General features: G+C 48.6%; 1 protein-coding gene across 4 annotated transcripts; it reads left to right on the top strand.

The window, feature by feature from the left end:
- Nucleotides 1-3008: 3008 nt before the first annotated feature.
- Nucleotides 3009-12671, top strand: TAT (tyrosine aminotransferase). 4 transcript variants are annotated; one of them, XM_054840180.1, is made up of 13 exons: nt 3070-3151; nt 4301-4363; nt 4790-5032; nt 5211-5315; nt 6100-6167; nt 6551-6709; nt 6890-7028; nt 7555-7607; nt 7961-8113; nt 9045-9173; nt 9571-9654; nt 11124-11222; nt 11989-12671. In XM_054840180.1, the coding sequence occupies exons 3-13, from the start codon at nt 4798-4800 to the stop codon at nt 12130-12132; spliced, it is 1368 nt and encodes a 455-aa protein (XP_054696155.1). In that variant the 5' UTR covers nt 3070-3151; nt 4301-4363; nt 4790-4797; the 3' UTR covers nt 12133-12671. The 4 variants fall into 4 exon arrangements, with proteins under 4 accessions (XP_054696153.1, XP_054696156.1, XP_054696155.1 ...); XM_054840178.1 differs by lacking the exon at nt 4301-4363 and having other exon boundaries at nt 3009-3151; XM_054840179.1 differs by lacking the exon at nt 4301-4363 and having other exon boundaries at nt 3071-3151; nt 4731-5032.
- Nucleotides 12672-23750: the final 11079 nt, after the last annotated feature.

Genomic DNA, 23750 nt, shown 5'->3' with positions numbered 1-23750 from the left:
CTTTTAAACACAATGTTTGCACAGCTTTGTAGAACCTAGCTGAGGTTTTTTTGGAGCTGATTTTTCTGCTCTGATTATGCAAAGAGGTAACAGGTGCTATGCTCCATTTCAGGTGAATGCTGGGCAATTAAGATTGCTGAAGGCACAACCATCATCATGGTTTGATCAGACTCCTGCAGATATGTGTAGGTTTGGCACAGCAGCCCTGTCCACACCTCAAGGCAGATTTAACTCTGAATATGTGCATTTTCAGAGTGCCCACGTGACCTGGCCTGTAACAAACAAGGTTTGTCCCTTGCGTTTCAGGAAACCTGCTGCACTGTTATAAGTATGTTGTGGGAATCAATAAACAGTCACAAAATTCAGGAAAGCCAAGCAGGCTTCATGGCTCTTTGCTTATCTAAATGAGAGATTAACAATAAATTGATTTTAAAAAAAGAAAAAGGAAAAAAATCACATATTTGGTTATTAAAAGCTGATTCAACTGGAAATGCAGAGACCAAACAGGCTACATGCGTATTTGTGGATACCAGCCCTGAATTGGTTGGGGCTGCACCAATGTCAGAAAGGAGCACGCAGAAATTGCTGAAAATAAGGGCAAAATGTGGGGAGGTAACTAGTAAAGTGATTTGGTACTGACCCTGGTGGTTTTTTGTGCAGAGTACCAGTTAGGTGTCTGTCCCTGGAACAGTGCACCCTGAATGGGGGTGGAGGGCACATGGGCAACACTCTACTGGTGCATGTCCTACCTGCAGCCTGACAGAGACACAGGTTTGTCAGTGCAGTGATGCTTGAGCCTGTGTTCCACTCAAGCAGCCTTTTGTCAGTCCTGCTTTGTAACTGTGGTTGGTCCTGGAAGAGGGAACTGCTTGCTCTTGCTGGCTTGAACTCTATTCACAGAAATGGGACTCTGGACAGTCCTGGTACCAGAGCAAGGGAGTACCAGGGAGTACCTGGTACCAGAGCAAGGGAGAGCTGCTGAGACAGAGGAGCAAACTGCAGGGAGGGAGGCTAGTCAGGGCTAGTGGGGTTACGGAGGTCCTGACTGTCAAGACAGCTGCCTTGCTGGCAGAAATGCATCCTGCGGGGTATGGCCACCTCCTTCACCACACCATGTAAGGGGTGGCTTGGCCATATTTGTAGAATATGAAGTGCTGAGCTGTGTGCTCATGGTTCAGCCCTGGGAGGCTCAGTGCACCACAGGGAGGGGGAGGGCAGACCCCATGTGAGAGCATCTAGAAAAGGACTGGAGTCATGCGGAGAGAGGAGAAAGGCCTGGTAATAGCAGGAGAAACCCACTGACCCCATTGCACACCACTATCCTCCCCCACTTCTGGCCAGGTTCTCAGCCTTATGTAACTGGGTCTACCTGTGTCTCCAGAGCCACATTATTTTCCTCTCTTGGCAGGAGGCTTCCACCATGCCCTCCCCTGAACCCCTGAATACTGCTGTGTGCAGTATTACAGGTAGAGGTCCAGTTGCGTCAGCTTTGGGGTTGTTGCTAGGCAGAACATGCAGCATTGTCCTTGAGGCCTCCCAGTGCCACACTTAACCCTGGCAGGGCTGCAGCATGGCAAGAGATGGGGCCAGCTGGGGGAAGCAAGAAAATAACCCATAGGTGCCTGGAGAGGGCCTGCATGACCTTCTGAAGGTCACTCATGTCAGGCTTCAGTAAAAAGAGAGAAAATAGTCTGGAACTGTGCAGCTCTCCACAGAAGAGAGTCCAAGCAGCTTCAATACAGGACGTTTCTCTGTGAAGTGTTTTTGAAAGGTGCTATTCCTTGTCCAAAGCCCCCAGGGGTTGGCTGCTGTGAGAGACCTGCCAGCCAGGCTGGGGCTGGGGCCCCTGGCTGGTCCCGCTGGCTGCACCCCACCACCTCCCAACCTGCCTCCAGCCCCAAGTCCCAGGCCCCCTTTGTAGCCTCAGCAGTGCCTATTGCAGCACTGTGGTCGATGGCAGGTCGTGACTCCCCAGCAGTGTCAGCCCAGCCCCAACGCTGGGGGAAGAGGCCACTGCTTGCACCTGGGGAGGCGCAGCCTTATTGCTGGTGGCGTAGTGAGCGTAGGTTGAGCGCAAGTGGCCCATCCTTCTCCCACACAGGAATGGGTGTAACCAGGCAAAAATCAGTGACTGCTGGCCTCTGCAATGAAGGTGTCAGCGGTCAGTTTGCAAGGAGATTAGCAGGATCCTCTTGTCCCTAGCAACTCTTTGATCTCCAGCCATTTGCTGCCAAGGCAGCAAGAGACTTGAAGCAGCTCTTGGAAGACAGGGAGGGTGCAAATGCCTCTCTTATTTATCCTAGGCCTGCAGGAATCAAGGGACAGGAAGGCATAAATTTCACATCACTTAGCAAAAACGGGCCTTCTGGGAATGGTGTCATCTGTGCTTTGCAGTACCATCAGAGAGAGAAGAATTGCATCATTTCTGTTAGCTGCCAAAATTAGGAGTTTGCTTGGGCCTTTCAGCAACCAAAAAAAAAAAAAAAGAAAAAAAAGAAAAAAAACAACCAAACCAACCCATGGCAACTTGAGCTTCCTTTAACCCTTAAGGTCCTGGTCTCTCTGAGACACCAGCTAGGGAAGTGCCTGCCTCCCTTCAGCCAATGGAGGAAGATGTCTCCTGATTGTAATGATGCCATAAACTGTCCTTTCTCAGCTGGTGTGCTGGGAGCTCAGAGCCTTTGAGGTTGGGATAGACTGATGCTTTCCACAGGCTTTGGGGTCCATCAGTCCACTCTTGGTGTATTACAAGGTGCTAGGGCTGGAATACCTGGACTCTGTGCAGATTTGCCCCCCACAGTCTTTGAGGACTGAGGGAAGTGGTGCGAAAGGGTGGCAGCCCAGGGCCTCCAGGATGCCAAGCTGTATCCTTCTCTAGGCTGCCCCCAGAAAGAGTTAATGTGCAGACATGTTCCAGGTGTTTGAAATGAACACAGTTGCAATGGGGAGGAGAGGTAGGTGGGTGGGTGGGGAGAGCAGCCCTTTCTGTGAGCCAATGGCTAAATGATTCAGTCCCAACGCCCAGTTTTGGAGCTTATTTCATGGGCAAGAATTTGTAGGAATTTCTTCTCAGGGGGATTTGTCCTGGATGAAAAGTAGGGACTGGACCCCCAAGCTTGTGTTGGTGTCTTCCCTCTCTGTGCTGTAGAAGGTAAAGTACTATGCTCTTGTACCTTGCTTCTTTCAGGAGGAGAAGTGGGCAGATCTTCCCTGGCTGTCTACATTGAAGGCATCCGTTGTGTCTGTGCCTGCAGCTCCCCTTTGCATCACATCCATGTTGCAGGGTGGTGTGAAGGCTCTGCTGGGATAGACGCTGCACTGTGCATTTGGGACTCAGTCCTGCTGTTGAACTGAGATATGTGGCTCATTTCTCAGTTTTTATGCAGCCCTGCTGCATGTTTCTTCAGCTACCTTTCTTTTTGTAGAAAGAAGACCCAGAAGGTATTAGCAGCAGAGCAGCTGAAGTCTTGCTTGTTAGATCAGCCTGAGTTGCTATAAACAGGCTAATGAGGCAGGGCTGGCAGAGTAACTGCAGCAGCATGGGGCATCTCTAGGTGTAAACCTCACTGAAGCAGTGAGAAATTTGTTCAGGTGGCAAATCCTCCCTGAACCAGGCAATGCTACAACCCTTCCAGCTCAGTCTCTGCAGCAACAAAGGGGTAACTGTTTTGTGAATATCTGCGAGCATGGGGCTCAGTAACTACCATCAGGAAGGGACACTGTTCACTGAATTGCCTTTCAGTGGAGAAGAAAAATAGGGCAGTAGAGAAAGCATAAGCAGTTTGTGGCAGAATTACAAGATAGTGTGCTGGTACCAGCAAGAATGGGCTTGGTGGTTCAGGAGGTCTCTGCCTGCCTTGTCCCTAATCTGCAGGTGGAAAGCCCTGAGTCAGCAGCAGTTCGTAAGTAAGGCTTTTGGTGGCTGTGTCTGGCTTGTGCTCTGGGTATACAGGCTGGGGTATGTAAGTCACTTCTGCATGCATTTTGGGGCCTAGAAGGCAGCTGTTCCTCTGCTGTGTGTCTTGTTTGTTACCCAGCCCTGGGCAGGACTACAGGCCCTTTGCTTGGGGCAGTGCTACCTCCCTGATTTCCCTCTTGGCTGTACCAGTCTTGCTCCATTTTTTAAGCGCTTCCTTTTGATCTAGGGTCTCTGGTCTGGGCTGTTGCTCCCTCTTGCTTTGCTGACAGAGGCAAGTGTCTGTAACCTATACCCTGCCACTGCATCCTGATGACGTTGGACCAGAACTACCTTTTTGGCATCTGAGATTTGATTTAAACAGTGCTGCATTTCTGTCTGCAGACTGGAGGGACATTCTGGATGTGAACACACATAGTGGGCTGATCCCTGTGGTTGCAGCTCGAGGTATGCAAGTCGATAGCTGGGGGGAGGAATCAAGTGATCTGGCCTGTCTGTTAGTGGAGCATTGAATCTGCAGTTAAGCAGGGACTACAACATGCTGCTAACTACTGGCTAATGGCTTCAGTGGGTCCTGCTTCTCCTCAGCACAGCAAGTCCATGCTAGGCAATAGTGCAGGTAGCACGAAGAGGTGCCTTTATCTTTTCCACTGCATTATGCTCTCACTTATGTGTGGGGTTTCACTCCATCCTGGTCCTGAATACAGCCCTACTTGCTGCTGCTGACTGAGTTGTCCATAGGCACTAAGTAGGTAGGGTCTATAGCTTTCAGAAGTTTTATTTTTGGAGAGTCATGGGCTGCGTCCCCAAACAGGCAGATCCCTTGTCTGGCATGTGTTAACTAAGCCCAGGAAATCCACTTCACACTGACAGCTCTCAGGATGGACTCATACCTGATCCAAGTGAATGGCCATGGAGATCATGCCCCTGTGCTGGATATTCATCTCAAGACCAACGGGAACAGTATGTCGCTGGGGAAGGTGAAGGGCCGGAAGCCAAGATGGGCTGTCAGGGCTTCTGAAATGTCAAAGAAGACTTTCAATCCTGTCCGAGCCATCGTAGACAGCATGAAGGTGGAGCCCAACCCAAAGAAAGCTATGATCTCCTTGTCCTTAGGTGAGCATAGTGCTGTGGCTGAAGCCTCCGGGCAGTGGGGTCGACTGTGTGGCTGGCAGATTGCAGGGCTCTGAAGCACAAAGCTTGTGCAAACGCTCAGGGGTAGGCCAGACAACCACACAGCTCTGTACCTGTCACAGATCAGTGAGAACTTTACTGTTTTTCAATCTTCGAAAAGGAGACCCGACGGTCTTTGGAAACCTTCCCACAAATGATGAAGTCACACGGGCTGTGAAGGAGGTTTTGGACTCAGGACGTTACAATGGTTATGCTCCATCTGTTGGTAAGTTGACAAAGCTCTTCCTGTGAGAGTAGGATGAAGGCACGTGCCAGTTCCTATCCCATAGCAGGTATACGGAGTCCATGGACATCTTTCCAGTAGCACCCTGTAGCTGCCCTCAACCAATAGTCCCATGAGCACACAAGCACATGTATCCCCCAGATACTTCTGCATGATCTGTTTGAGGCTCAGAGCCTCCTGCAGAAGCTGTGTTTGCTCCCCCAGCCATTACCGCAGGCAGGGTTTCAGGTACCCAGAAGGGCTCAGGACTGTGTCTCCCTGCTGTGGGTTGCAGCCAAGTTCCTTTCTGATCTGCCTTGATCAGGACTCCCCTTGGGCTCCCTGACTTCAAAGACAACATGAGCCTGGTTTGCAATTAGTGCAAAAAGTGTGCACAGAGCGTAGAAAACACCTGTGTCGCAGGACATTCCATGTGGTGACAGGGAGGGCTGCTCCTGTTATTCACTAAATAGTGAAGGCCATGTAATAGCACTTGGTCTCCTGCTGGGTCAGAACAGCTCCCTGGCTACCCTCCACCCTTCTGTCAGTTCTGTATCCAGGACATGCTGGGGCCAGAGCAGGGTCTATCCCTACTCTTGGCCTGCCTGGACCAGCCTCAGGGGTGCACAGTGCTTGGCCTGAGATAGGACAGTCTCTGCCACCTTGGGACAGTGTCACTAACAAATGGGCTTCCTCTGGCTGGGTGTCAGCTGTGAGCTTTGTACTGGCAAGAAAAAGGAAATGGTCTGTAACAACCTCCCTTCCATGTTTGCTCCTCTTTCCCCAGGCTACCAGTCCTGCCGGGAAGCAGTGGCTGCGTACTACAGCTGCCCAGAGGCACCACTGGAGGCCCAGGTACTGGTGCCCAGCTGAGGCACTCCTACTGTAGTGTAGGCAGGGTGCTGCTGCCCATGCCTAGACCACACAGCATGGGGGGGGCCTTACCCCAGCTCTCTCCCTCCCCTGCCCAGCTGTGCAACTAAAGGCTAGCCCATGGCCTTGTCCCCCAGTGGCCTCCTGCTGCTCTCATCCCTTGCCCTGAGCCCTTCTCCACACTCCTCAGGAGGAGGATGAGCTCTCCAGCTGTTGGAGGTTTCCTGCTCTCAGTCAGACTCCAGACTTGTCTCTTTGGCTGAGAAGCTCTCACCTGGCAGACCCTGAGCATTATGTCACTCCCACATGGCTGGGGCACTTCAGAGTGGCTGTGTTTTCTGCTGACTCCTGTGTGCTCTTTGCAGGATGTCATCTTAACAAGTGGCTGCAGCCAGGCCATAGAACTTGCCTTGGCAGTGCTGGCCAACCCAGGCCAGAACATCCTAGTGCCGCGGCCTGGCTTCTCCCTCTACAAGACTCTGGCACTGTCTATGGGGATTGAGGTCAAACTCTACAACCTCTTGGTAAGTGCTGGCAGGCCTGGAAGGGGCAGCCCTGACACTTCTGCCTCTCAGAAATACCCTGGCCTGGCCTGGGAAGTGGATGAAGATGACCTGAACAACTCTGGACACCCTGACTTGCTACACAGGGTGAGGTGTGACCAGTTCTTCAGCTGTTACTTCCCCTTCTCTTCACTTCACTAGCCAGAGAAGGCCTGGGAAATTGATTTGAAGCACTTGGAGTCTCTGGTGGATGAGAAGACAGCTTGCCTCATTGTGAACAACCCATCGAACCCCTGTGGCTCTGTTTTCAGCAAGAGCCACCTCCAGAAGATCCTGGCAGGTGAGCCTGCCTGTGTGTATCTGGGGCATGGTTGCAGTCTAGTGTTCTGCCTGTGTTGCCCATGTCTTGATCACTGCAGCATCATGGCCCAGGGCTTTGCTTCTCTCTTCATGACTGACTCCAGCTCAGGAAGCAGGGCTTGCTCAGTGTGAAGGTGTTGCCTTATCTGGACAACACCGTGCAAAGCGTGTGTCTTGCTCTTCCTCAAACGACCTGTGTGGCTCGAACCGGTCATTTCTTCACTCTAGCTCTGCAGAGTGAGAGTGTTCACAAGGAGACCTATGCTTCCTGAGCCCTGGCCTGTCAGTGGGAGGGCTGTGCTGCCTGCCCCACAGAACTAGGCTCAGCCAGGGCAGGGATCTCCAATGCTTGGGCTCTCCAAGTGAACAGTTTGTAGGAGGAATATAGGGACCCTCTGCCCTGGGACAGAGCTTCCCTCAGAGCCCTGCCAGGCCTTGCAGCAATGGGCAAGTCTGCTCCCATGGGGGATGCAAGGTGGCCAGGCTGAATGCCCTCTCTCCCACAGTGGCATCAAGACAGTGCGTGCCCATCCTTGCTGATGAGATCTATGGAGACATGGTGAGTGTCAGTTGCAGTCCTTTGCATCCCCACACTGCCTGTCCTTTCTGATGCACTTGCCCTTTGGCCATGGCAGCCAGGTTTCCAGAGGTGAGTGACAGCTCTGCTCCCCTATACTGTGCCTGGGTCCATGCCTGGAGCTCCCAGTCCTCTGGTGTGCAGTCCTGGGGGGTACCTCTCATGTCCGGCTCCTTTCTTCTTCCCAAATGGCTCACTTTCATTTGAGTGCACTTACCATGTGCATACCTTGAAGGTGGGAGCTTTCACCAGCAATTTCCCATCACTTCCCTGCCTCCCCTCTTCTTGTGCCTCATGTACACCGCACAGCTCTCAAACACAGCCTCCTGTCACAGGTGTTTGCTGACTGCAAATATGAACCCATTGCAACTCTCAGCACAAACGTGCCAATCTTGTCCTGTGGTGGCTTGGCAAAGCGGTGGCTAGTCCCTGGTTGGCGGATGGGCTGGATCCTAATTCACGACAGGAGAGACATCTTTGGTAATGAGGTGAGAACTGCTAAGTGGTGCTGTCACAGCAATAGACCTGCAGTGTCTTCAGTGTGTGGATTACCAGGGCTTTGACTGATACAGGCATGTACTGCTCTTTTGCTCTCACATGGGTGTCACCCAATTGCTTACATGCTTTTCTGGACCTCTAGGCTCTTCATGTCCCTTCCTTACTCTGTCTGCTCCAATATATGGCCTTCTATCCACACCTACACCGTAAAACATTCCTTGTCTCTGCTGCTCCTTCATACATGCCTTGTCCTTTTTGTGTGCTTCTAATGCCTTCTCTTCTCAAATAGCTCCTGTGTGCACTGAAGGTATTGCATGGCTTATCCAGCATGTGGAGTTCATGTGTGCTCTTTATGTGCTCTTACATGTTTTCTTTTAAAAGTAAGTACAAAGCAGTGCTGCTAGTGCTTTATCTGGCTATTTGTTCAGCTGTGTTACAAGAACAACCATCTACTGCAGTGACCTTTCCAACTAGAGGGCTTTCTGCAGAGGAAGAGGGAGAAGAGAGGACCAAGTGAGTGAGTGGAAGAGCTAATGTTGGTTGTCCCTCCTGGCTTTGAAAGTGTGGATTGTGGGCACAAATCTAAGGGAAATGCAAAGTGGTAGTTGGAACAGTTCTGACTTTATTAGTATTAGCTATATTCCAGCCTGGTTTCAGTCAAATTGGGAAGCTCCAAAGGTTGTCTCTGTTGACATTACAATCTGCAACTGAGGAACAGAGAATGACACTTTAAATAGTCTGCAAATATGTGGCATATAGTGAAGCAAGTGTTTTTTAGTACTCTGTATGCTCACTGAAGAGGGGTGTGAACAGCTGTAGAAATACAGAGAGGAGGCCTTGGAGCTGTCCCTTTTCTTCAGGGAAGCACAGTCAGAGCTGCAAATATCACTACAGTTTTGTGGTGGGGTTTTTTTTTTTCAGATCAGGGATGGCCTTCTAAGACTGAGTCAAAGGATCCTAGGACCCTGTACAATTGTCCAAGGAGCACTGGAACGTATCTTGCACCGAACACCCCCTGAGTTCTACCACAACACCCTCAGCATCCTAAAGGTAAACAGGCTGTAACAGGTCAGCGGTTTGTTCATGTTTGTTCCCTCTAGCTCATCATCCCTCCCAAACCCGCTTCAAGGTACAGATCTGTCTGTGAATGGGAGAGCCCACCAAACCCAATTCCAGCAGGAGAAATGGTAACTGGGGCAGAAATATTGGCTGTGATAAGTTTCAGGCAGCCCAGCCCTGCAGTTGGTGACCCAGGGGATGGCACTGAGCTCAGCTCAGTCAACCTGCTGTACTCAAGGCCATGATTACCCACACTGTTTGCATTTGTTGTCCCTTTATTTGCAGTGGGCAAACCTGTTTATAGTCCTGGTCAAGAGCTTGGCTTCCATTTGCTGAGCTGCTTCCTGGAATTTCTCTTGTTTTGAAATTTCTCCTTTTTGCTTTTCAGTCCAATGCTGACCTTTGTTATGCTGCATTATCAGCTATCCCTGGCCTCCAGCCTGTCCGGCCTGCTGGAGCCATGTACCTCATGGTAAGCGAGGAGAGTGACACACCATTTCCAGATCATCAACATTCACACTAGGTCTCGTTACCAGTGCTTGTCAATGTTTTCAGATTGGTGCTTGGCAGCAGGTCTCCATTACTATGCATTTTCACGTTGCCCTGTGTAGTAGACATATCCTTTGGTCACTTCAGAAGGCCAGAATATGTTGATCACCTCTCACATAGCAGACGCTAGCACATTTCACCCACTTGCTCCTGCATGTAACTCAATGACTTGTACTTTGCAAGACAGTGTTGGTCTACCTGGATTTGAAGCCTGCTGGCATTGGGAAGCCCCTACATCACAAAAAAGATTGGCATACCTCCTGTTGAAGGTGTAGCCTTCTTCCCACTAGCATGTCTGTCTTCTGCCTATGCTGTTGCCTCTTTCTGCCTTTTTCCCTGCCTGTGTTTTGTTGTGGTTTTTTTAAACTTTTTATGAGATAGTGAAATTTCCTTGTTCATCTCAACAAGCTCAATTGAGACATTTAATTCTCTTAAGTTTAACAAATTTTTAGTCTTGTTTTTCTTTTCATCTCATAGTCTCCAGTTTTTCATCAACTTTTAAAAATGTGGACCCAGAACAGGCTAATACTGCAATATCAGTCTCACTCATGTTCTATAGATAAGTCTTTATCAGTTGACCCTGTTTCAAATCTTACCCAGAGCTACACAGGTCATTCTGTTTATGCTCTTTGTGTAGAGGCACAGCTCTAAAATTCTTTTATACCTATTGTTTTTCTGCAATATCTGAACATCTATTCCAAATTAAATCATCTGGTAAAATTTTTCTTCCATTAGCTCTTTCAGAACTTCTGCATGCAAATTATCTCTCAACTGGTTTGTTTAAGAATATTTTCATGAGATGTTTAAAATAAGCTTTTGTTATAAACAAATGGCCAGGATATCACTGTCTTTATGTGATAAAGGGATAGTCATCTCCCTTCCAAATACAAAAGAGTAATATTTGAGTGTTTCAGCATTTTACCAATTATATCATCCAGCAAGGATTTTTTTTTAGGTGATATTCTAGACCTTGCTATCTTTTTTTTTAAACCAAAACATTAGGTTTTTTTCTTGCCATATGGATTTATTGCATGATAGAATTATTAATGCGTATTGACTAGAGTTCTCTCCCAAGCTCTTTTTCAATATCTTATTTATTCCTTTTCACTTCTAATTGGTTACTATATCTTTGCCATCAGGTTTTTTTTTTTTACTAAAGTTGTCCTTAATTGAAATTCTAGCTTTAGATAGCTAACGAATGCTTCTTAAAGAAGCCTCAATTTTCATTTATATATTTCTGTTTGTGTCTTACATTCCAGTCAGCCCAAATCACGAGCAAAAATTGAGGGCAGACAGCTGCAGCTGACTAGGAAGTTGTTGAGCCTGGGTAAGCAGGGACACTGTGCATAGTTTTGGTGCCCTTGGTTGCCATGTTAAATCCCTCTGCTGCAGGTTGAGATTGAAATGGAGCATTTCCCTGAGTTTGAAAATGATGTGGAGTTCACTGAGCGACTCATCTCTGAGCAGTCCGTGTTCTGCTTGCCAGCCACGGTAAGCCTAACACTGAGAGCCTCAGGGAGCTGTGGGGCCAAAGCACGGGGAGAGAAGCAACAGGGGTTTGCAGCCCTGAGCTCTGGGAACAGGTTGGGAGTTGTGTGTGCAGTGTCCATGGTCTGTAATGGTGCGTATGTGCTGGCTGTGAGCTTCAAGTGCAGTGTGTAGGGATGGGGACTGGCAGTCTCTGGCTCACTAACAGCCCTCAGTCAGGCTGCCAGAATCTTCCCAGCTCCAGGCTTGCTCTGTATTTCTCAAGTTGGCAGAGCTGTATCCCTGAACCCCATGTACTGCCACATCTCCTTGCTGCTCCCTCAGAGGCCTGTAACTGCTACCACCTATGTTCCTTTCTCCACCCTGTATCCAGTCCCCCACCCCTGTAGGCACAGGAACAGACTACAGTCTGAGAATATCTGTGCCCACCTCCTTCCAGCTCTACTTCCAGCATTGAATACAGACAGGGCCTTGGATATTCTCCAGCCCTCTCTTTCCCTAGCTCCTTCCAGCCAATTCCCTGAGTCCCATGTAGTCCATATGGAATCCTTTGGCCTGTCACCCTCCCAGCATCATGCCTACACAGATGGAGATGGGAGACTTGCTTAGAACAGAAAAAACACTCTAAGGGAGCAAGAGCCCTGCTGTCTTCCCGTCTGTCCTACGCTGACCGTTTTCACTTGCTGACACAGCACATGGCCCCAAGGCAGGGCTCTGAAACTACAGTGCTATCCCAGGTAATCTGCCATTTCATCCTTTCTCATTTCAGTGCTTTGAGTACCCAAACTTCTTCCGTGTGGTGATCACTGTGCCTGAGGAGATGATCTTGGAGGCCTGCAGTCGTATTCAGGAGTTCTGTGAGATGCACTACCAGGGTGCTGAGGGGGCCCAGGATCTGGAGTGTGACAAGTAGCCACAGCTGGCCTCCTGCCTCTGCCAGGCTAGACCTTGTGTGAGGTAGCAGCCAGGCAGGGCTGCTTCCAGCCAGCCCCACATCCTTCCTGCCTGCAAGCAGCCGCTGTCGTGCTGCTCCACTTTTTGTGCTCCACAGACCCCTCAGCACTATGGGAAGAAGCAGCCACTTCTCTCTCCTCCTCTACTGCGGCTTGCACGCCCTCTGGCATCCAGTGTCTGTGGTCTCCATATACTCTGCGTTTGCACCCTGTGTTGGTCTGTGTTGCCTGTGAACCAGCTGCAGGCAGGGGTACGTGGCTGCTTGTGTGCCAGGCCCCATGGCCCAGGCCCCACATGGCCAGTAGCTCCTGTGCTGGCTGCACTTCCCCTTGGGGACAGGAGAAGGCTGCTGTCTCTGAGGGCAAGAGAAAAGTACCCACCTCTCACTTACCTGTGTTACCTTAGGAGGCCAGAGCTCTTTATATCGAGCCTTTTGTGTGATGAAGGGAGTAAGTTATTGTGACTTTTTTTTTTATTAATAAACATTCTGACATGTCACTCTCTGTGCTGTGCTCCTGCTGCACCAGGTTTGGCTTGCCCACTGTGTGGGTCGCTCTTGCTCAGCCCACAGTGCTGCATTGCCCCAGGCCTGCCTCTGCCTTGCAGCTGGCTGTCCAGGGCCTGCCCTGTCACCAGCAGGGTGTGGTGAGAGTGCCTCAAAGGCACCTACCAGGCCCTGAGGGCAGGATGGGCCCTGCAAGCCTGGCACAGACCAGAGCCAGCCACTCCTTCCCTGCTGATGCCAGAGGCTTGCTGTGGCAGCCTGGCCTCTCTGCACAGAACAGCCCTGTCTGCACCTGCCTGATGGCACTCACAGCCCACCCCTGGCTTCTGACAGAGGGGCAGGTGCTGGTGCCTAAGTGTTCAAAGCCAGGGCAGCCAGGCATTTTCTGCTGCAGTGATGAAGGGGGTGGCACCCCATGAAACACTTGTACTGTGTGGGGTGTTTGTGACATGCCAGCAGTGCCAGGGTTACTGATAACTGAACATGTCAGCTCTATAAAGTAAAAAGGAACTGGTGGCCTGGCATCGGTTCATTCTGTAGAAACAGGACAAGTGCCTGTGCAGTCAAGAAGAGATAACACCCATCGGACCACCTGTTCTGGTGAGCTGCTCAGGGAGTGTGTTGGGTTTGCATGGTGAGGTTTTAGTAGCTGGGGGGCTACAGGGGTGGCTTCTGTGAGAAGCTGCTAGAAGCTTCCCCTGTGTCTGACAGAGCCAATGTCAGTTGGCTCCAAGACAGACCCGCTGCTGGCCAAGGCCAAGCCAATCAGCGCCTCTGTGATAACATATTTAAGAAGGAAAAAACCAGTTAGGGGGAGCTTTTGCAGACAGAGAGAGGAGTGAGAAGATGTAAGAAACGCTGCAGACACCAAGGTCAGTGCAGAAGGAGGGGGAGGAGGTGCTCCAGGCACCAGAGCAGAGATCCCCCTGCAGCCCCTGGTGAAGCAGGCTGTCCCTCTGCAGCCCATGGAGGAAGGATGAGGGGGTGTAGAGATTCCACCTGCAGCCCATGGAGGACCCCACACCAGAGCAGGTGGAGGCACCTGAAGGAGGCTGTGGCCTGTGGGAAGCCCATGCTGGAGCAGGCTCCTGGCAGGACCTGTGGCCCCGTGGAGAGAGGAGCCTACGCTGGATCAGGTTTGCTGGCAGGACTTGTGATCCTGTGGGGGACCCATGCTGGAGCAGTCTGCTCCTGAAGATCTGCACCCCGTGGGACAGACTCATGTTGGAGAAGTTCATGAAGGACTGTCTCCCATGAGAGGGACTCCATGTTGGAGCAGGGGAATGATGAGAGGATGAAGAAGCAGCAGAGACAACATGTGATGAACTGACCGTAACCCCCATTCCCCGTCCCCCTATGCTGCTGAGGGGTGGGTGGGGTGGAGGTTGAAGCCAGGTGTGAAGTTGAGCCTGGGAAGATGGGAGGGGTGGGGGGAGGTGTTTTAAGATTTGATTTGATTTCTCATTGCTCTACTCTGTTTTGCTTAGAGAGGAAATTAATTTATTACTAAGTTCAGTCTGTTTTGCTCATGATGATAATTAGTGAGTGATCTCTCCCTGTCCTTATCTCAACCCATAAGCTTTTTGTTATACCTTTTCTCCCCTGTCTAGTGAATGAGGGGAGTAATAGAGTGGCTCTGGTAGGCACCTGGCCCCCAGGCAGGGTCAACCCACCACAGTGAGCCATTTCTGAAACTGACAGAGGGATGACTTGCAGAGTGCCTTGCATTGTCACCTACAGCTCTGTTCACCTGTCCTGCAGAACTGGTATCTGCTGGTCCACCCTGCCTCCCCAGTGACGGGAAAAGTGAGCTAGTTCTAGATTACACACTGCCAGACTTCCTGCCAGGTTCTGTAGCTATCTCGTTGCCTCCTCTTCCTCTGCCCAGGGCAAAGTCTGGGTACCAGTACTCCATTAGTGGGGAGATATAGAATCATAGAACAGATTGAAAGGGACCTCAAAAGATCATCTGGTCCAACTTTTTGTGGAAAAGGGAGCCTAGACAAGGTTATCTAGCACCCTGTCCAGTTATGTCCCCTGCAGGGACACCCTCCACTAGACCAGGTTGCCCAAAGCCCCTTCCAACCTGGCCTTGAACACAAGGGGGTACCCACAACGTCTCTGAGCAACCTGTTCTGGTGCCTCACCACCCTCACAGTAAAGAATTTCTTCCTAATATCTAATCTAAATCTACACTCCTTCAGCTTAAGGCCATTTCCCCGTGTCCTATCGCTACATGCCCTCGTAAACAGTCCTTCTGTAGCTTTCTTGTAGGCCACTTTAGGTACTGGAAGGCTGGTATAACATCTTCCCCGGAGCCTTCTCTTCCCCAGGCTGAACAACCCCAACTCTCTCAGCGTGTCTTCATAGCAGAGGTGCTCCAGCCCTCTGATCACCTTCATGGCCCTCCTCTGGACTCGCTCCAACAGGTTCATGTCCTCCTTACGTTGGGGGCTCCAGAGCTGAACACAGTACTCTGGGTGGGGTCTCATGAGAACAGAGTAGAGGGGGAGAATCCCCTCCCTCGACCTACTGGTCACACTTCTTTTGATGCAGCCCAGGATACGGTTGGCTTTCTGGGCTGCAAGCACACATTGCCAGCTCATGTTGAGCTTTTCATTAACCAACACACCCAAGTCCTTCTCCTCAGGGCTGTTCTCAATCCATTCTCTGCCCAGCCTGCATTTGGGCTTGTTGAACCTCATGAGGTTCACATGGGCCCACTTCTTGAGTTTTGTCCATGTCCCTCTGGATGGCATTCCATCCCTCAGGCATGTCAGCTGCACCACTCAACTTGGTGTCGTCAGCAAACTTGCTGAGGGTGCCCTCAATCTCACTGTCTATGTCATTGACGAAGATATTAAACAGTACTGGTCCCAGTATGGACCCCTGAGGGACACCACTTGTCACTGATCTCCATGTGGACATTGAGCCATTGACCTCTACCCTCTGATAACTATATGAGAAAGAAAGCAGTGTATGAAAGGTCATCGATGCATCAGCTGAGTGTCCCTGCTACATCCTTTCCTTTCAAAGAAAGCAATACCAGAACAAAAAGGAAAGAGAAGCTGGGGCTATGTATGAATGGTAGATGGCTTCAGAGATTTCATGCCGTTAGACCTCCAAATAGAGCCAAAAAACCTGATCTGCTTAAGACAAAACATTGACAAAAAACAAGTAGGGTGATGTCTGAGGGGTCTGTTGGACCAGGAGACCTCTATGGCATTACAGTGCTGCATTGTTATGCTGTCTTGCATCTACTACAGTTATCGAGTTTCATCCGTCTCGAACTCTTCTCCATGTATCTTGGGTTCTGTGGCTTTAATTCCCATTACTAATGAACAATTCCTGGGTTTAAAGCTGCTCTTTTCAGGCTGCTCTCCCTTCATGGACCCCTTTCCTTTCAGAGTTGCCTCAGAGATGTCTGTTAACATGCAAATATTCTGCAATGATTCACACTGTTCTGTTTCTTCTTAGCCCAACAGCCTTTGGCCAGGGATGCTGAGAGCCAGAGACATAGGCATATGTATAGCTCATAAATCTCAATATACTTAGATTTCTCAAGGCCACATCCTCTATTGCCATCTTTTGCAAACATAACACTGCCTTTTGACCACACCTAGGTTTTCCCTGCTGCAATTAACTAGCATTAAACCATAAATGTGCTAGTATCATTTTTCAGGCATTATACTCACAGATGCTTTGCGTCACAGTGTGGGTGTAGCCTAGAGCACTCTGCCAGCCATACAAACTACTCTAAGCTGGTGTTTGGAGGTGCTTTGTGCCAAGGAAAGCCCCTTCAGCATTGACACCAAGGAAGAAGCCAAGACATGGATCTGTCTTCCTCAGGTGCTCAGACAAGGTCTGCAGTACTCTGGTAGAACTCTGTCAGTGCTTTTATGGTTGATCCACAGCCATCCTCCCTGTCTTAGCTGGGGAGCACCAGCTGTATACTGTGGAGAAAGCTTGCTGTGTGCTTCTGCTCTTCTCTTCACTGTCTGGACTGGCCATGTTTAGGAGGAGGGTGACCTACTCCAGATGTGGGAACCTAGGCAGTGAGGCAACCTCTGGCCTAGTGCTTTCCTTGGGAAAGGAAGGAACTTCTCAGCTCATGGGCAAATGAAGGTGAAATGTGTAAGTCCTCAGCTTCCAAAGGGGTTGGCAGCAGGGCCCAACCTAGCAGGGAAAACTGTGGTGCTGTGGGTGGGTTGGGCCAGATTACACCTGCCAGAAGTGAGGCCATCAGCTCCCCCAGGTGCTTCAGGAACCTGGATGCAGCCCAGCCCCTGGCCTCGCCCATTCTCTCTTCCGGCAGCCCTGACTGCCCCCAGTGGGGTTGCAGCCTAGAATAGTCTCTGAGTGTCTTCTTGCCATGGGTCTATGATTATTGGCTATGAGAGTCTGTCTGAACCAGCCAGCTCTCCACCAGCATGTGGCCACCCTACAGTGGGAAGACATGGTCTGCCCTGAGCTGGACCTGGGATGGTTGCAGGGAGACAATCTGGGGATGATCGGGGAGGCCCTGGCAAACTGGGACCCAGCCTGCCAGGGAGCTCAGGTGAGGCTCAAACATTGCTGTGGGAGTGGGAAGAGGACCCCAGGAGGTGTCCGCACAAAGCTTCTTTGTACATGAGGACTGGCACATAACCTCCTTTTCCCAGGCTGTGCAGGCCTGTCAGAGGCCACATGAGCTGACCTGCTCTGGTGACGTTACCCATGAGGGCTGGAGGAAGGAGATACTTGGTGCATGGCCAAGGGAGGCACAGATAGGTTTCTACAAGGAGAGGTGGCCATGGAGAGAATGTGGATGTAAGAGGAGGAGGCAGCAGTGGGCTGGGAGACAGTATCTTCCTGAGGTGACTGGGAGGGATTTTGCAAACCAGACTGTGAGAGGGTAGAGGCTCTCTGGAGCAGAAAGAAGGCTTGGCATGGGCAAAGTATCGCTACTGACAGAGTAGCCATGAAAGACAGCCTCAGCAGGGTTCCAATAGCTGGAAGGTACCTAAAAGCTGGCTAGCTAAGCTTAACAACTGGTCAGAACAAGGTTGGGGTTATATTTTCTGTATTGGCCTTCCACCTGGCATCCCAGCACTGGAGAAGCCTTCTGAGGGGCAGAAGCCCTGGGTCTTCCTCATGGTTTTTCTGTCTGGCATGGCTCTATGGGAGTGCTGGGAGCCTAGACCTATACCAGCCCTTTGCTTTGTCATGTGTTATCTTTCATTACCTTGTTTGACTTGGGTTGGTGTTCCCCGAAGCCTTGCCAGAGCAAACAGGTGTTGTCAGTAGGTCTGAATGACTTATTTCCTTGATGCCTGATAGAATTAATTGGTACTAGCATAGGGTCTTCTGCACTCTAGTGCATTGTGTGGACTATGCATGAGTCAGCTCTGCTTATTACTGTTGTTCCTCTCAACGCTAGACTAGCTGTGGTACTCCAGGCTTCAGTGCATGTGCTGATTTCTGGTTTTAGGCTGTCTATGTACGTAAAGAAGGCAGAAGCCGGTGAAATGAATTCAAAAGCTGAAAAAAATAATTTTTTTTCTTACTATTTTTCTCTTTTCTGTAATGTGTTGCTAAAGTATTATGTGATCTTATTCTTAGAGCCTTATTTACATAATCTTCTTTCTTTCTCTCCTGTTTTCCCATTCCCCCACCACTTGAGATACTAGAGTGCTATAGTACAATGAAGCCAATAAATGAATGTTGCCATTGCGTTATTTTTTAAGACATGGGAACGTGGTGCAGTAAGATTCTTCCTGGGTTATGGATCCCTACTTCCTGCTATTGAACAGACAGCTCTAGGGCAGAGCTGTCTTACTTGTCCAGCCATGGTAGAATACCTTTTTATGTCATTCCATAAGAAAATGAAAAGGCAGATAAACAAAAATAAAATCAGCTAGTAGACAGGTTGGTAGTAAAGAGAAAATAGTAATATTAACTCAAGTAATTGAAAGGTATGTGGTGTTGGAGACCAGCCAGGAAATGGAATAATGTCAGACAGATATGGCCAAGATGGTTGTTTACTAATGCAAGGAATCAGCAGTAAAATAGAGGAACTGCAACTCCTGATACTGGTCATAGAGTGGAGGAAACTTACAGACTACCGTAGATTTGCAATCATGAATGGAAAATATGTATTCAAAGACATGCATTGTTCACAAAGGGTAGAAACACAAATAAAAGTCATGTGATAAGTAAGTAATGATGGGGGTAAAAACCACAATTGCTTGTCTGAATTTCTCTTTGTAGAGAACTTAGAAGAAAGCATGATGGAAGGAGTCTTATTGGCCCTGTGTGATTACATACACAGATCTCCATGGTATTAGAATAATAAATACAGAGGGACTGTGTGATTATGGAAGACTTTGTTTTCCAGTCTCTACCTGAAAAGCTGAAACATTACTACTAAGAAGAAGAATCAATTGTTTCTGATGTGATGGGGATATTTGTTCACTGAATTAGTGAACTGATAAGAAGTGACACTACCTGAAAATTGTTTTGGCCAGCAGTCATCATCTTGTAGAAGAGAGTCATGGAAAATAACCTCCAATCATGTGAATACAAACTGGATCAGTTTAAATTATGCAGAGAGAAACAAAGGTCAGGTGAAGTGAGGAGCACAAATACTGTCACGTGGATAAGGCTTGTAACTTTGCGAGGCTATACTGTCTCTTCATGTTCAACTCTGTAGTCTGGAACGAGGGGAATAGTTGTTTCCACTCAGCAATGGTGATTTCATGGTACTTGCCAATGCCTTGTGATCTACCTAAATGTCTTCTGCTGGTCCGAACTGCTACCTCCTCAATAGCTACGTACATTGGCTCTATTTTCTTTCTTCTCCTTCTATAGAACTAGGGCAAAATGGTTCAGTTAAAAACTATGCTCTGTTGCCTGGAGGTTGAGCATGTTTCACTATGACTTTCCTGTTGCCTGCCACATACCACTCTCTAGTTCCTGATGGCTGCATTTATAGCTCATTCGTCTTCACTGCATACTGGAGTCCTCAAGTCTGCATACATGTTTTGCAGTGTTTTGTTCCTTTCCTAGACTGTTCAGCTGTCCTTCTCTTTGGATGCATCTCTCTAAGGCAAGATCCATTTCACTCAAATTTTGCTCCTGCCATCTGAAATTACAATATCGTGGAGTAATTTTGGTTGAAAGGGGCCCCTGGAGCTTTATGGTCCAACTCCCTATTTACAACAGGGTTGATTAGAGCAGGGGCCTTGTCCAGCTGGGTTTTAATATATCCAAGAATGGAAATCCTACAGCCTGTCTGGGCTTCTGTTCCAGGGTTTGACCCCCTTCATTGTGAAAAATTTTCTTCTTATGTTGAGTCTCTCAGCCTGTGCCTTTGCACCTCTGAGAAGTGCCTGGCGCCAGCCTCTCTGCACCCTCGTTAGGTAGTGTCAAACAGTAATAAGGCCACCTTTTTGTCCTCTCTTCTCCCAGCTAAACAGATCCCACCTCCTCAGCCTCTCCTTGTGTCCTGTGTGCCTACCCCTGACCAGTTTTGTGGTCTCTTCAGGGCCCACTCCACTAAACCAATATCTGTCTTTTACTGGACCTTGTATTCCAGGTGCAGTCTCCCCTAAGAGAAGGGAAACTGCAAACTTGTCAAAAGTGCATTCTGTCCTATTGCCCATGACATTGATAAAGGCATTAAACAGTATGTTCACAAAGATCTCTTCAATTTGGAAAGCTGTACCATCTCCAGGGAGATACATAAATGCTGTCTTTAACAAAGGCATTACCACTTCTGCCGCTTGGTTTTTGTTGGGGTTATTTGTGGGGGGTTTTTGTGAAAACAATTATATTTTTATCTTTCTGCCACTTCATTTTGTGCAAGGTCACTCAGGAAACAAACATTTTCATTTGCTTTCATATTCTAGGCTCCACTGTTTTTTTCTTTTTTTTTTTTTTGCCTCATTTCCCACAGTGAAAGTGGAAAAAAACAGTTTCTTCATCTGAAGAATACTTTTTAACCTATTGCTATGCATAACCTCAGGTTTTGTTTCCATACATGTAAAGGTTTTTCACATGGAAATTCAGTTACTCAGTTTATCTATAACATGTGTTTTAAAAAATTTGCGGTTTCTAGCTATTGTTTTTATGTGTTAACCACATTCTGTTCTTTGCTGTTTTCTTACCGATCTCTCTGCTCCAGTGTGTCTCATAGAGCATTTGCTGAATGACAATAGAAAAGTTCCTTGCTTCTAAAAGTAACTTAGCTCTTTTGTAAAAGAACTATTTACAGAGATACTGCAACTGCAAGCAGGGTCGTGGAGGGAGTCAGCCACTATCCTTGCTCTTGCCTACTTCAACTTTGGGTCCTCCTGTGCCAATTCAGACAAGTTTACCTCAAACTGCTTCTAAATAAAAATATAAATTTTAATCTCAAACACAAGGGAAAAGCCATAGCAACGTGAGTGCAGGACGACACCAGCCTGCCCTTGGAAAGATGTCTCATGTAGGACATCATATCAGTAATTTGTCTCATCTTTTGTTGTTCTGGAATCCACATGGGGCAAGTTCTGCTCTGTTTCAGGAGGAACTTGCTCTGAGTGGAATTTAGCATAGACATTGCACTTCTGCTCCTATGCATTCTAGTACTTGCCTGACTGCTGCATTTCCTTTCCATCTTCTGTGAATTATGATTTCTAAAGCAACCAGAGTGACTGTATACAACATCCCTGCCAAAAAAAGCTCTTTCTGAAAGCCAGAGTTCTGCTCTGTTGCCTTCATCCCTTTGAAAGTGATGAGCAATTGACATACAGACTCTTTTTTCTTTTTTTTTAAGATTATTGTCAAGTTTCTTTTCTGCAAGGAGCAGGGTTTTCCCTGTGTGTTTCAAACCACAAAAATGCAGCAGTACATAGTGTGTAGTCACCGCATTGATTCTTATGGCAGCTCCCTGATCTTTGGGATGCAGGAAATATGAGTCATCCCATCACACACCCCTTTCAGGTGTATCGTGACACCAGGAGCTAACTGATCCCTCTAAATAAATATTAACAAACACACAAGAGAGACTTGTAGTCTCCTAAGTCTGCCTTTCTGCCAGTCCTTGTGTTTGAGAGTCTAAATGTTTTTCTAAAGCCAGACAGGGTGTTGCAAGATAGCAAACTTCCCTTCAAATTTTGGAAAAGAATGCCCCTCTCATTTCTGCCTGGAATCCTGCCAGTGAATAAACATTGCTGTCCCCAAAGGAGGGCGCTCCCAAGGGCAGGGCTCATAAGACAGATGATGTATTAAAGAAGAGGGGAGAAGGATGCAGAACGTATGAAGGCCTTTCATCAGAGTCCCCTTGTATGTTGCACAGGGTTGTGATCTATCTTGCATGTGACAGACGGCTCCAGGGTTAATAGTCCTCCTCTAACTTAGTTGTGCAGGCTCCTTTTGCAATCAGTGGAAGGAGACAGAGACTTCTGCAGCATGATCCCTATGAGCTGCTTTAGATATCAATCTGGTATAAGATGAGTTGTTTTCTACAGGGCATATAAGAGCAGATGCTAAAATCCTGTATAGCTTAAAGACTGTGAATAAGGAGAAATTACTCATTGTTTCTCTTGATTAAAAAAAACCAGTGGTATTACCAAATACAGTTTTTATATGCCAGGTTCAAAACAGAGGGAAGTAGTTCTCACAACATCCAGCCAAACATATTCTCGTTGCCAGGGAATACTGTTGATGCAAAAAGTATCTGTGAGTTCAAAACATGGTTGGACAAGTGAATAGGGGGAAAAAAAAAAAATCTAGGTGCTGAGAAATGCAAAGACAAGCTTGATCTCAACTGATTTTAGACAGCTTCAGTGCAGATGTCTACTCACAAACATCACCCCCCACTCTTGTCACAGCCAACAGAAAGAAACAGAAACTTCTAGGGCATCACTTACTAGCATATCTTGGACACCTACATTCAGAGAGGTGAATCACTCCAGAGCCCGCTGCAGGCCAGGAGAGCACCTAGGGAGGAAATGTGCTTCTTGTTCTCTTCCCTGAGCATCTGCTCCTGATGATGGCAGAAGACAGAGCACGGGGTTGGTCAAATCTTTCAGCTGAGCTGGTTCCACTGCTGTAAGTATATCTGTTTCTCTCATCAAAGACATGTCTTCAGGGAGGGAGTCTTCTCCAGTGTTAGCACTGAGGAGTTACCTCTAGTCAATACCTCTGACATTACTCCCCAGCCTACTCCCATTGTTGCTGCACTGGGTCAGGTGTGCTCTGTGTATGTGTGCTGGGGAGCACAGCACACATTACTTGCTTCTTCAGGGTATAAGAAATTGAAAGTCTGGCTGCATGGGCGGTTCACAGAGCTCACTAGTCTCCGAGTCCCAGGAAAATACCTTTAATCATGAAAAGAGGGTAGAAAGCAGAAATGTGATCCGCCATTGTGTGAGGTGGAAGCAAGGTGTACAAGGCCAGATGATATGGGGCTGACTGCCATTAAACAAAGGTTAACTAGCATATGCTTCTGCTTTGCTTCATTGTATTGGGTTTGCATGGCAAGTTTTTGGTAGCTGGGGGGCTACAGGGGTGGCTTCTGTGAGAGGCTGCTAGAAGCTTCCCCTGTGTCTGATAGAGCCAATGCCAGCTGGCTCCAAGACAGACATGCTGCTGGCCAAGGCTGAGGCCATTAGAACAATCGTAGCACCTCTGTGATAACATATTTAAGAAGGGGGCGGGGAGGAGAACTGCACAACACCAAGAGCAACTGCAGCCAGAGAGATGAGTGAGAATACGAGCAAGAAACAACTCTGCAGACACCACAGTCAGTGAAGAAGGAGGTGCTCCAGGCACCAGAGGAGAGATCCCCCTGCAGCCCGTGGTGAAACCATGGTGAGGCAGGCTGTCCCCCTGCAGCCCACAGATGTTGATGGTGGAGTAGATATCCACCTGCAGCCCGTGGAGGACCCCACACCAGAGCAGGTGGAGGCACCTGAAGGAGGCTGTAACCCTGTGGGAAGCCCATGCTGGAGCAGGTTTGCTGGCAGGACTTGTGACCCCGTGGGGGACCCATGGTGGAGCAGTCTGCTCCTGAAGGTCTGCACCCTGTGGAAGGGACCCACATTGGA

This window comes from Grus americana, chromosome 13, assembly GCF_028858705.1.
Source record: "Grus americana isolate bGruAme1 chromosome 13, bGruAme1.mat, whole genome shotgun sequence".
Classification (NCBI taxonomy): domain Eukaryota; kingdom Metazoa; phylum Chordata; class Aves; order Gruiformes; family Gruidae; genus Grus; species Grus americana.
Note: the sequence above shows the minus strand (reverse complement) of the source record. Positions and strands in the feature narration are given on the sequence as shown.